The sequence below is a fragment of the Rhinatrema bivittatum genome, chromosome 5 (assembly GCF_901001135.1).
Source record: "Rhinatrema bivittatum chromosome 5, aRhiBiv1.1, whole genome shotgun sequence".
NCBI classification, from domain to species: domain Eukaryota; kingdom Metazoa; phylum Chordata; class Amphibia; order Gymnophiona; family Rhinatrematidae; genus Rhinatrema; species Rhinatrema bivittatum.
This window is the reverse complement of record NC_042619.1, coordinates 74,878,464-74,892,113: the sequence shown is the minus strand read 5'-3', so window position 1 is coordinate 74,892,113 and position 13,650 is coordinate 74,878,464. Positions and strand designations below refer to the sequence as shown.

Genomic DNA, 13,650 nt, shown 5'->3' with positions numbered 1-13,650 from the left:
ACCCCATGCTACTGATGCTAGTAATAGCAGTGGCTATGATGTAAAGGTATGTGGTCCATCACTCCTATTGTATCTGGAGTGCACAATCAGTATCCTGCTTGAATGAAGGGCAGGATTGTGTAAAGACTCATTTTGAACTTCTCCTGTAAAAGGCTCTTGTTCAATCTTCGTAAATCCAGGATAGTTCTCAATCCCCCTGAATTCTTGGGGATAAGGAAATAGTGGGAGAAGAAAGTTCCTGGAGGCATGTATGTGTGTGTGTAGCGGTTCTGTTGCCTGCTGGCTGAGAAGCGACTCCACCTCGAGACAGAGTTAGATCAAGTGAGACTAATTTGAATTGAGGACCAAACAATGGTACAACTTTGGGAGATGGGAAAAATGCAAACAGTAATCAGATTCCACAATTTTGAGAACCTAATGGTCCTTCATGATCTTCCGCCATTCTTCCAGGAAAAGGTGACTCCTCCCCCTAATAGAGGGGTCAAAGCCTGTCAAAATCTAGGCACAGGCTTAGGCTGCACTTGATGCAGCATCTTTGGCTGATGTCCATGAGCTGGAAGCTGCTGTTGTGGAAGCACAAGTGGTGCATGATTACTTCTGAAATTGGTGGAAGGATGGAAACCGTAGAGACAGAACTTGTTTCTGTACAATGGTATATAACAACTGTATAAATAAATAAATAAATAAAATAAATAGTGGACAGTTATTAAAAGTCCTTTTGAGAGAGACTGGATGGCAGCATGCTACTCAATTTGAACAACTGTTTCCCTGACTTTGTACCTGAAGAGACTGTCCCCTGAACAGGGCACATTGGCCAATTTGTCATGAACATACTCACACAAGCTGTTAACTCTCAACTAAGACATCCAGCATACCCTGATGGCAGCTCCAGAAGGTCTCACTATGCTATCAAAAGATTCATATACCAAGCAGAGATGACAACGCTCGTGCTCCTTTATTTCTAGAAGATCCCATTCATAATCTTCCTGTTCTCTGTCCAGCCAATTCAGGTATTTGTGTTTGGGGGGGGATGGGATAGAGGTCTACAAAATCATGAAAGGACTTGAAAACATTATTGTAAACTGGTTATTTAATCTCTCAAACAAGAGAAGGACTAGGGGGTACTCCATGAAGTTAGCAATTAGCCAATTTAAAAAAAATTGAAGAAAATTCTTTTTTACTCAGCTCATAGTTAAGCTCTGGAATTCATTGCCATAGGATATGGTTAAAGAAGTTAGTGTAACTGGGTTTAAAAAAAGGTTTGGATAAGTTCCTAGAGTAAAAGTCCATAAAGTGCTATTAATTAATAAGCAATAGTAGCTTGAGATTTATTTAATGTTTGGGTACTTGCCATGTACTTGTGACTTGGATTGGCCAGTATTAGAAACAGGATACTGGGCTTGATGGACTCTTGGTCTGACCCAGTATGGCAATTCTTATGTTTTTGCTGATGGCTGAAGATAATTGGTAAATACTGCTTTGGGAAGTTTTAACAACTTAAAATGTTTTGGGGAGAAGTAAACTATTAGGCCATATTATTTAGTGTGTTTGTGTTTCTGTATTAAATAGTTAGTCAGAAGGCAGGCAGAAGCAAGGAGTTTGGGTCATTTGATTTCCCAACCTCCCTCCCACCCTTTTATTTTTAGTTTAGAGACATTTTCACATAAATTTAAAAAAAAATTTATCAGCCTTTTAATAAACACAGGATTGCCCCAGGCCTTATCGAGAGTTTAATCATCCCCTTGTAGGTCACTACAATACAAATATGGAATACACTAATACATTTAAAGGACTCAAATTGTATACATAGCAACCTAAATTTAACAAGGAACTGAACATAATTAAGATGAAGGCAGTAGTCTAGCAGCAAGAAGGGGGCCTTCCAGTCTTTTGCATTGAATATCACATGTATTCTCTCTTCTTCCTTTTGCATTGAATATCACATGTATTCTCTCTCTTCTTCCTTTCTCCAAGTTCTGCTACCCTTGTTAAATGTAACTGCACCTTCGGTCACCACAGTTCTAGTTTGATGTATATTCTGCACTCCCGTTTTATGTAAACCAGCAAGATATGTTTTCATGATTGCCGGTATATAAAAACCTTAAATAAATAAATAAATAAATAAAATAAATGTATGATTTTTCACCCGCCAGTGAGAGATTATATGTGTTCACCCTGTGCAAAGAGCTCCTGTCTCTTAGATAACGAGACTGATCTCTGGAGGCTAAAGTGGCAGATCTGGAGGAGCTGACAGATATGTAGATGAGACCATCAGGGACAGAGTAGCCAAGTCCCAACTCCAGTCTGTCAGCCTTGGTGCTGTCTTGGAGGAGAAAGGTCCTCTGGTTGAAGAGCATCAACCTGGTGCAGCAGGAAATTATCCTGTAGCAAGGACCTGCTCTCCAGGTGATGCATTGTCCTCTTGCACTGAGAATGACTCTCTCAGGGCTACTGCCCAGGATGGAAGAGTTAGGTCAGCCATCATAAGTGATTCGATTATTAGGAATGTAGCCAGCTGGATGGCTTGTGGGCGTGAGGATTGCCTGGTAACATGCCTACCTAGTGCTAAGGTGGCGGACCTCACACATCACCTAGGTAGGCTTTCAGACAGTGCTGGTGAAATCAGGCTGCTGGCGCTAACATTTAAAAGGGAGATAGAGCAGTTTTTAAACTAGAACAAAGGGGAAACCCAACAGTCGCTCAGTGGTTCGGAGGGAGCTATCTTCGAAAGATACTAATGAAGCATTAGAGATAGGGCATCTTAAAAGAGAGGTTCTAATAACAAGAAACGTAGTTCACGTGCCTATAAGTAAAGAACCACCTGAGCTAAAAGATTCCAAATTATCCCTGACAACTGAAAAGCAGAATGTTAATACAAACAAAAAACACACTTTGAAATGTTTGTATGCTAATGCCAGAAGTCTAAGAAGTAATAGAATAATAGAAGGACTAGGGGGCATTCCATGAAGTTAGCAAGTAGCACATTTAAGACTAATCGGAGAAAATTCTTTTTCACTCAACGCACAATAAATCTCTGGAATTTGTTGCCAGAGGATGTGGTTAGTGCAGTTAGTGTAGCTGGGTTCAAAAAAGGTTTGGATAAGTTCTTGGAAGAGAAGTCCATTAACTGCTATTAATCAAGTTTACTTAGGGAATAGTCACTGCTATTAATTGCATCAGTAGCATGGGATCTTCTAGGTGTTTGGGTAATTGCCAGGTTCTTGTGGCCTGGTTTGGCCTCTGTTGGAAACAGGATGCTGGGCTTGATGGACCCTTGGTTTGACCCAGCATGGCAATTTCTTATGTTCTTATGTTCTTATGTTCTTAAGATGGGAGAGTTAAAGTGTTTAGTACTGAATGATGACATAGACTTAACTGGCATCTCAGAGACATGGTGGAAAGAGGATAACCAATGGGATAGTGCTATACCAGGGTACAAATTATATCGCAACAATAGACAGGAGCAACTTAGTGGCATGGTGGCGCTTTATATCCGGGATGGCATAGAGTGCAACAGGATAGAGATCCTGCAAGAGACTAAAGGCACAATCAAATCTTTATGAGTAGAAATCCCTTGTGTGTTGGGGAAGAGTATAACGATAGGCATATATTACAGTCAACTTGGCCAAAATGATGAGACAGATAGTGAAATGCTAAGGAAAATTAGGGAAGCAAACCAAATTGGTAGTGCATTAATAATGGGAGATTTCAATCACCCCAATATTGACTGGGTAAATGTAACATGCTAGAAAGATAAAGTTCTTGGAATAAATGACCGTTTTATGGAGCAATTGGTTCAGGAACCGACAAGAGAGGGAGCAATTTTAGATCTAATTCTCAGTGGAGACCAGGATCTTGTGAGAGGTAATGATGGCGGGGTCGCTTGGCAATAGTGATCATAATATGATCAAATATGAATTAATGAGAAGAATGGTGACAATAAGTAAATCCATGGTTCTAGCACTAAACTTTCAAAAGGGAAACTTTGATAAAATGAGGAAAATAGTTAAGAAAAAACTGAAAGGTGCAGCTACAAAGGCAATGTGTGTGCAACTGGCATGGACATTGTTTAAAAATACCATCTTAGATGTGCAGTCCAGATGTATTTCACGCATTAAGAAAGGTGGAAGGAAGGCCAAATGATTGCCGGCATGGTTAAAAAATGAGGTGAAAGAGGCTATTTTAGCCAAACGTTCTTCATTCAAAAATTGGAAGGATCCATCAGAGAAAAATAGGATAAAACATAGGCATTGGCAAGTTAAATGTAAGACATTGATAAGACAGACTAAGAGAGAATTTAAAAAGAAGTTGGCTGTAGAGGCATAAACTCATAATAAAAACTTTTAAAAATATATCTGAAGCAGAAAGCCTGCAAAGGAGTTGGCTGGACTATTAGACAATCGAGGGGTTAAAGGGGCACTTAAGGAAGATAAGCCCATTGTGGAAAGACTAACAAAATTCTTTGCTTCGGTGTTTACTGAAGAGGATGTTGGGGAGATACCCGCTCCAAAGACTGTTTTCAAGGGTGATGATTCAGAAGAATTGAACCAAATTATGGTGAATCTGGAAGATGTAGGAGGCCAGATTAACAAACGGAATCACCTGGACCAGATGGTATACACTCCAGGGTTCTGAAAGAACTAAAAAATGAAATTTTAGACCTATTAGTAAAATTTGTAACCTATCATTAAAATCTTCCATTGTACCTGAAGACTGGAGGAGGGTGGCCAATGTATTCCCGATATTTAAAAAGGGCTCTATGGGTGATCTGGAAAACAGAACATTTAGACAGACATGGTTTAATAGGACTCAGCCAGCATGGATTTACCCAAGGGAAGTCTTTCCTCACAAATCTCCTACATTTTTTGAAGGGATGAATAAACATGTGGACCAAGTTGAACCGGTAGATGTGGTGTATTTGGATGTTCAGAAGGCGTTCAACAAAGTCCTCATGAGAAGTTTCTAAGAAAATTAAAAAATCATGGGATAGGAGGCGATATCCTATTGTGGATTGCAAACTGGTTAGATAGGAAACAGAGTAGGATTAAATGGTCTGTTTTTATAGTAGAAAAAGGTAAACAGTGGAGTGCCTCAAGGATCTGTACTAGGACTTGTGCTTTTTAATATATTTATAAATGATCTGGAAAGGGGCCACAACAAATGAGGAGCTTAAATTTGTGGATGACACAAATTATGCAGGGTAGTTAAATCTCAAGCGGATTGTGATAAATTGCAGGAGGACTCTTGTGAGACTGGAAGATTGGTCATCTAAATGGCAGATGAAATTTAATGTAGACAAGTGCAATAACCCTTGCTGTGGTTACACGATGTTAGGTTCCACATTAGGAGTTACCACCCAGGAAACAGATCTAGGCAACACAGTAGATAATACATTGAAATCGTTGGCTTGGTGTGCTGTGGCAATCAAAAAAGCAAACAGAATGTTTGGAATTATTACAAAGGGAATGGCAAATAAAATGGTGGATATCATAATGCCTCTGTATTGCTCCATGGTGAGACCGCATTGACTACTGTGTGAAGTTCTGCATGGAGATATAAAAGGACTGACATCAGTGAACTGGTTGATTGGTCTCCATCTGCTTTTTGGTGTACAAAGCCAGCTAGTAGTCTGGTCTGGTCTGACTGGATGAAAAGGAACATTAATTCTGCTTTGGAGAAAGTCTCTAGCTCTTTGTCTTGATTCAAAAATTAAATTATCTCTGAATGTTAATCCAGATTCACTTTCCTTCAAAGGTGGTGTTATTTCTATAGGCCCTATAGTATAGGGTGATGCTGGATTTTATCCTCAGATTAAAGATGTGATCAAAGTGGGCATTTTATAAATTGCGCTTGTTACGAAGCATTAAACTTATTTAGAACAGGAGGATTTTCACACTGTTTCACAGGCAATTATCTTGAATGGATTAGATTACTGTAACATAGTATAGTTGGGATTAACTGCTATGATTTTGAGAGCACTCGATTGTTCAGAATGTGATAGCAAGGGTGCTGACAAAGGTGAGATTGAGAGAGCATATTACACCTGTTTTATTTTCACTGCATTGGTTGACTATTCATTTATGGGTTAGGTTTAAACTTCTAACTGTGATTCATAAAGTTTTGAGTGGAGGTACCCCTCAAACATAAGTAGCAAATTAAAAAATTATAAGTCATTTTTTTCTTTGAGGGACTCAGAACAGAATCTCCTTAATGTTCTACCTATTATAATGGTTCGCTCTGTAAAATTCCTTAAAAGGATGCTAACATTTGCCAGCCTTATGGTCTGGAATTTGGTTCCTGTCACTTTTAGGTAAGAACCTTGACTCAAGCCTTTCTGGAAGCATTTAACATCTATTCTGTTTAAACTGGCTTCTGAGGGGCTGGATCAGAGGAAATTGGTAGGTTATGTGTTAGGAAGTTAGCAAATTCAGCAGGCACTCTGATCATTTGACATTGGGGGAAGGACTAACAGTTTAAGTTGTGTCAGTAGCAGTCACTGTATGCTGGCTGAGTTTATGTTTTGTGTATTTTACGAATGGGTTTTTTTTTAATTGTGATCTGTTTAAGATTGAGGATAATGTGGAATATAAATGTCTTAAATTAATAAATAAATAACTCTGTTTTTCAGACACATATACCTTAACCTTGAATCATCCTAAATCATTATCTGCAATTTGATTCTGTACCCTACAGCATGTTTGAAACATTTCAAATGTGTTGTTAGGAATGATACTGGCAAGCCAGAGATATCACTTTATAGAAAGACAGAAATGTGATGGCAGAAAAAAGAACTATCTAGTCTGCCCATCCTCCTAATCTAGCTTTACAATTCCCATCACGCCCTCAGAGATCTCCTGTGTTTATCTCATGCTTTCTTGACTTCAGATACTGTTTTGTTTCCACTACCCTCTCTGTAAAGTAATATTTCCTGAGATTACTCCTCAGTTACCCCGTTTCACCCTCATCCCATGATCCCTCATTCTAGAACCTCCTTTCCCTTCCCATGAAAACCTTGGAGGTATTTCAATGTCTCTATCATATCTCCCTTATCTTGCCTTTCTGCTAGCTAGGGTATACACATTTAGATCTTTAAGCCTATATATACCAGCACAGTAGTGGAGGACGTAAACACACCAAAACTAAAGTTCATGAAACAATGCTGTTTTAAAGGTATAGTCATTACCATTTTGAAGACCTACATGGTCCTATTCTGTCCTTCTTGATAAGCCATTGTGAAACACGGCCCGAGTCAGGGGACTGATGGTGCTATAAATGGACTATAACTTGTTCAGTTTTCAAAAGTTCAGACTGCCTGTTTGATTGATTTATAAATAAATGGACTCTTTTCTTCATTAAGACATTTATGCCTGCGGATGAGTGTAAGTGATTTAACACATCCCTTGCTTTGTGAACTAGATCTTTAAGTCTGCCTCCATGTGCTTTAGAATGAAGACCGTTGACCATGTTAGCAGCAACTCTCTGGATCAACTCCAATTGGTTTATATCTTTTTGAAAGTGCAATCTTCAGTATTGTACACTTCCAAATGAGGTCTCACTGGGGACCAATACAGGGGCAAAATCACCTCTCTTTCTCTGCTAAGCATTCCTCTCCCTATAGAGCCAAGCATCTTTCTGGCTTTTGCTGTTGCTTTATCCATCTGTTTGGCCACCTTAAGATCAAATACAATCTTCTTTCAGGCTTAGAAGATTTTCACCCCCAATACTGTACTTCTCCCTTGGGTTTTTGCATCCTAAATGCATTACTCTGCATTTTTTAGCATAAAATCTTAGCTGCCAGACCTTAGACCATTCATTGATTTTCTCTAGATCCCTCTTCATGTTTTGTATACCTTCCTGGCTGTCTACCCTACTGCAGATTTTGGTATCACTGGAAAAAAGACCAACCTTTCCTGACAATCCTTTTGCAATGTCACCCATGAAAATGTTAAAAAGAACCGGTTTCAGGACCAATCCCTGAGGCACAACACTATTAACGCCTCCTTTCTTGGAGTGAATGCCATTTACCACTACCTCTTTGTCACCTCTCACTCAATTTCTAACCCACTTAGTCACTGTAGGGCTCAAACCAAGGGTGCTCAATTTATTTACAAGACTCCTATGCTGAACTATGTCAAGGGTCTTACTGAAATCCAAATATACTACATCTAGCACTCTCCCTTGAACCAACACTCTGGTCTTCAGTCAAATAATTTAATCAGACTCATCTGACAAGATCTACCTCTGGTAAAACCATGCTGTCTCAGATTACATTAGCTGTGCTATCCTGTTTTAGCAGCAATTCCATTACTTTGCTCACCACAGAAGTCAGACTAACCAGTCTGTAATTCCTAGTCTCCTCCTACTTTTATGAAAAGGAACCACATTCTCCAACTTCCAAAACTACTCTCAACTCTAAAGCAGCACTGAAAAGGTCAGCCAGTGGAGCTGCCAGAACTTCACTAAGGTCCCTTAATACCCTTGGAATTAACCCATTCGGCCCCATCGCCTTATCTACTTTAAGTTTAGCTAGCTCTTCATAAAACACATTTTTCTGAAAATTGACTGACGTTTACCTTGCTTTGAACTCTTATTTGTGTTCATTTTGGGGCGGATTTTAAGAGCCCTGCTCGCGTAAATTCGCCCAAAACTGGGCGGATTTACGCGAGCAGGGCCCTGCGCGCCGGTAAGCCTATTTTACATAGGCCTACCGGCGCGCGCAGAGCCCCGGGACTCGCGTAAGTCCCGGGGTTTTCGGAGGGGGCGTGTCGGGGGCGGGCCTGAACCGCGCGGCGTTTTCGGGGCGTGTTGGGAGCATTCCGGGGGCGGGCCCGGGGGCGTGGCTACGGCCTGGGGCGGCCCGGGGGCGTGGCCGCGCCCTCCGGACCCGCCCCCAGGTCGCGTCCCGGCGCGCAGGAGGCCCGCTGACGCGCGGGGATTTACGCCTCCCTCTGGGAGGCGTAAATCCCCCGACAAAGGTAAGGAGGGGGTTTAGACAGGGCCGGGCGGGTGGGTTAGGTAGGGGAAGGGAGGGGAAGGTGAGGGGAGGGCAAAGGAAAGTTCCCTCCGAGGCCGCTCCGATTTCGGAGCGGCCTTGGAGGGAACGGGGGTAGGCTGCGCGGCTCGGCACGCGCCGGCTATACGAAATCGATAGCCTTGTGCGCGCCGATCCAGGATTTTAGCGGATATGCGCGGCTCCGCGCGTATCTACTAAAATCCAGCGTACTTTTGTTTGCGCCTGGAGCGCAAACAAAAGTAGGCTATTCGCGCTCGTTTTAAAATCCGCCCCTTTATGTAGTCCTGCTCCTGGCTCTTCCACAGTGAACACCAAAGTATTTGTTAAGCAATTTTGTCTTTTCCTCCTCATCCTCTATATATATTCCTCTCTTTCACCTCCGAGTCTCACAGCACCACTTTTGCAGTTTATTTCATTTACATATTTAAAAACTGGCTTGTCCCATGGCAAATCCTATGTCCTTACTGTATATGCTATTTAGCCTGAACATTTACCTGTTTGTCTGTACCTTGTATTCTTTTATTAACAAAACCTCATCTTTTGCCTTTTTCAACAAAGCCTGTTTGTTGTCGAATTCTGATGATTTCATATAATTTTCAATTCTTTGATACTGAGCATCAGAAAATCGGGCCAATGAGAGGAAGGCTTTCATCTTCCCACTTTGCAGCTCACTGTTGCTTCTACCATTATGGCTTTCTGCAACTTTCACAGCCTGGAAGGCAATACAAAGACAGAAAGGTGAGAACTAACAACTCAAACTTCTGACTTAGGATAGCTGAAGTTGTGCCTTACAGCCTAGTTATTTTTGGTTGACATGAGCTATCTTTCCTCACAATTAGTGCTACATTCATTGAGAAACAGTGTGTGGCATTGACAGGTCATATTGATCCAAGGTGCCTCCTCTCTTGCCAAAGGCCTAGAAAATGTTTTATCTTTTCCACTGGATACCAGATGTTTTGCTGAAACAGTAGGCCAACCAATGAGACCTCTGGTTCATAGATTGCAGAGATCAAATTCATCAAATTTTTGGGATTATTGGATCTATATGAGGTAAAAAAATATTTCATTTTACGACAAATAACCTAGTAAAGAAATGTCTTTTGAATTTATTTCTTCATTAACACATTTCAGGTATCCTAAAACTAATATACAGTATCTACAGTACACTTCCAAAACCCTCACCTCTTCTAAGTACATCTGCATGATTACTGTAGGGCTCTCCAAGCAGGTTTCTGCTAGCCAGTTTCCACATAATCTCAGACACTCTCCAAAGATCAGTTGCAGAGTTGGATCTTTCTCCTCCTTTAAAGAAACCAAGCTTTAGGAAATAGATTCAAGCAGTATTCAGTGAGAAATAACATAAAATTAAAACTCAGATTGATATATAATTAATATTCTTTCACTTCTATTCAACTGAAAGCAAAATTTAAAAAATCTAGGAATTTCAATGGCTGTAACTTCAGCTCCATAAGTAACGAGTTTATTTTAAGTTACCATGTGCTTCCTTGTCCAAATTAATCATAGGTTCCATGTTTTCAGCAAGATTACAAGATGCAGAATTTAAGAACGAAAACTTGTGAAACTACCATGCTTTGCAGTTGTTTACTGAATACTGTTTTCTTTTATGAATGATTCTTGAGCAGGACCAGAGAAAAACAAACACCTCCTTATCAGTGGCTATAAAACAACACAAGGAATAAGGGGACAAAGTTCTCTACTTTATGCACAATGATATTTTAGATCAGAATGACATTTGAATAATATCTAATTTCTGTCAAACAGAGAAATTACAAACCTTAGACCAAACTGTATTTAATTTGTCTATCATCTGTTTGAGGATGCCCAGCGCCAGGCTTTGCTCTTTTTTAGCCCAGAAAACCTTGGCTTCTTCCAGTTGCCATTCTGAGATTTGGAAATGAGCTGGGTTGTATTGCTTTATCTGAAATATTGCCCTCTCAGGAAGCTGAAATTCAAACAACATATATTAGTGGCACAGAACAAAATGCAGAATGCTATAAATGTAAGCTGCTGGATAGTCCTCAGTAAGTCAAGATTTTAAAATATTTCATTAATGGTTTCTTTGTAATCAGGGAACAAAGGCAAAGCCATGTCTTAGCTCTATAGGATTCTTTGGCACCATGGTGGGAGAAAAAATCTTTCACTAGCATACAAAATAAACTTGTAACTTGTATGTAATAAAGCTACTAACAATCCTCAAGCATAAGCATCTTTACCTGTGTATTTCTGGCAGTCCGTGCCAGAGTTGACAGCTCCACCAAATGTTTGGTGAGAATGTCTTTAATGCATTCCCTTTTAGAGTTTTCTGTTTCCTTCTCCAATAGGATCTCTAGAATGACTGTACGCAAAGCCATGATAGGTTCCTGGAAACTAAAGTCACTGTCTTTAAGGAGATGGGACTGTCTCTGCCACTTTATGTAGATCTCCTTCAACTCCTGGTCAGTAACAGGTCTGAAAGTAAAGCATTACATCCTATGACATATCCAGTAATACGTTTCTACAAAGAACATTTAGAACCAGAGTAAAATTTAACCATTTTCCTTTTAGTGCATTTCAATAAGACTTTAAATGTTCAGCTAGAATATTTCCAGTTGGCTAACAGAGAGGGCAGGTCCCATGGACATACGAAGCATAAAAAGCTCCTGTTTATGGGTACTGACAGTCAGCATTGAGTTCCAGATTAAGCGATGATATGGAGATGTCCCAGGAAAGAAAATGAAAAACATGAAAGGTTACTGAAAAAAGTTAAGAATTCACTTTGAAAATCCAGATTAAAAGTAAGGACATCATATTAGGGATCAGCATGACTATATACCGTTAACTTTCTTCTTTTAATATAGATGACCACAAACAGATTATTCTATTCACCAACAATTTCCCATTAAGAGGCTCAGACTATACAACTGTTATGAAAAAAGAACCAAATAAATATTTATCATGCATTTGTAAGACATTATGAATTATTAAATGACCTTTAGTCATAAGACAAAGCCTAAAAGGCTGTATTTTAAAAATGTTTCAAATTTACCAACAAAAAGAGAGGAACAAGAAAAAAAAATAAAGTAAAGTAAAGATTACCTAGAGAGGAGCTGGCCTACATTTTCTAGCTCTGCAAGAGTTTGTAGCCTGCAGAGTGTGGGATACAGTGAGTAGACAGACTCCAGGCTGCCTCTGCATAAGTCTTCCACCTCCTTTATCCTAAGGATAGAGACAAGTTCCAGGAATGACAGCAGCTTCAGCAGTATTTCATACTAATGAGCCATACAATTGTTCAAACGTATTTAAAACATTTTGCTCTCATTTTATTTAGTCAGAATGCATTCTATGTTACTGTTAACTCTTAAAAAGAAAATCAATGAGGAACACAACAAACACTGACTTGGATAAGGAGCGATATTCTTCAGGCAGTCAAGCCTCTATGGCTGATATCTATGATATATATATCAATCCTTAGCAATCTGGACTGGAATAATTGGGTAGTCAGCACAAGCCAATTGCCCTTTACCTGCCGTTGTCTTCTGTTACTATAATTTACAGTTTTCTATACAAATATAAACCCTACTTCATTTTGTAGACTGAATAAAGGGACCACAGAGTTCCCAGAGCCATGTCACAAACATCCTAGACCTCATTCCTCTCTCTCTCTCACATATCAGACTTCCAGCCCTGGGTGCCTGGGTTCTACCAGCAGGGAGGAGGTATAATCTCTGGGGGCCTAGGTGCAGTGGTAGGAATCCAAAATACTGACACTCTCAATCACCCTTCAAACCTCAGTTCAATCAATACTCACAGAAAGAAGGATCTCAATGACCTGAAGCTAGAAGGAAAAACACAGCCTACAGTCCAATAGTGGAGTTCAACTTAAAAAACAAAATCCATGCCAAAATGAAAAACTCATTAACATAAAAAGCAAAATCACAACTCTAAGGGCTGCAGTTTCTCGGTCTATAATGCTCTTTTCTGAATCAGTCCAATATGCCCTCCCCATGAAGAGTGGGGAAATTCTCTTCTCTCAAAGTCATAAATAGGAGGTAAAAATGTTAAAAACTCCTCCTTGGCTTCAAACTTGGCTTTCTTCCACAAATCAGCAAGCTCTACCCCCACTGTTAACTGAGTGCAGGGCAGGCAACTGGACAATCTAGCCCTTTCAGAAAGGGCATATTGACCTCATTGTTAGAAAACTGGGTCAAAATCCACAAAATCCACTTCAAAATTACTCAGATTATTTTGGTGAACTGTAAGGCCTATCAGGAACTCCACCTCAACTCCAAACTCCTCAGTCCAGACGGTCTCTGATAGAGAGCTTCTCATTAAGCCTCTCTTCAAGAGCCTGCTTTGAGCATGCTCACTAGGTATATAAAGGGCCAGACCCAACCCTAAAAGGAGATGGCCAAAAGATGGGGAGGATTCAAAACATGCCAAAAATCTCCAAAAAGGTGTCACTAGGGAAAATGTTCAGTGAGGATTGCAAAGCTACTTCACAAAAATATTCAGAAAAACTCTACAAGCTATTGATGTTTTTGGCTTCACATTTCTATTTTTCACAACAAAATTTACAAATCAAACTGCAAAACATAAATACTACATAGTGTATACAGCTGGATTCATGCTACTGCACA

The 13,650-nt window shown here is 40.0% G+C and overlaps 1 protein-coding gene across 1 annotated transcript in view; it reads right to left on the bottom strand.

Annotated features, from left to right (window-relative positions):
• Positions 1-13,650, bottom strand: part of ATM (ATM serine/threonine kinase) — a 586,955-nt gene that overhangs the window by 77,955 nt on the left and 495,350 nt on the right. Inside the window, exons 45-49 of the mRNA XM_029602465.1 lie at positions 12,110-12,229; positions 11,248-11,482; positions 10,809-10,976; positions 10,196-10,315; positions 9,508-9,725 (exon numbers count right to left, since the gene is read on the bottom strand). Of these exons, the coding sequence (XP_029458325.1) occupies positions 9,508-9,725; positions 10,196-10,315; positions 10,809-10,976; positions 11,248-11,482; positions 12,110-12,229 (861 nt within the window). The remainder of the gene's footprint in view (positions 1-9,507; positions 9,726-10,195; positions 10,316-10,808; positions 10,977-11,247; positions 11,483-12,109; positions 12,230-13,650) is intronic.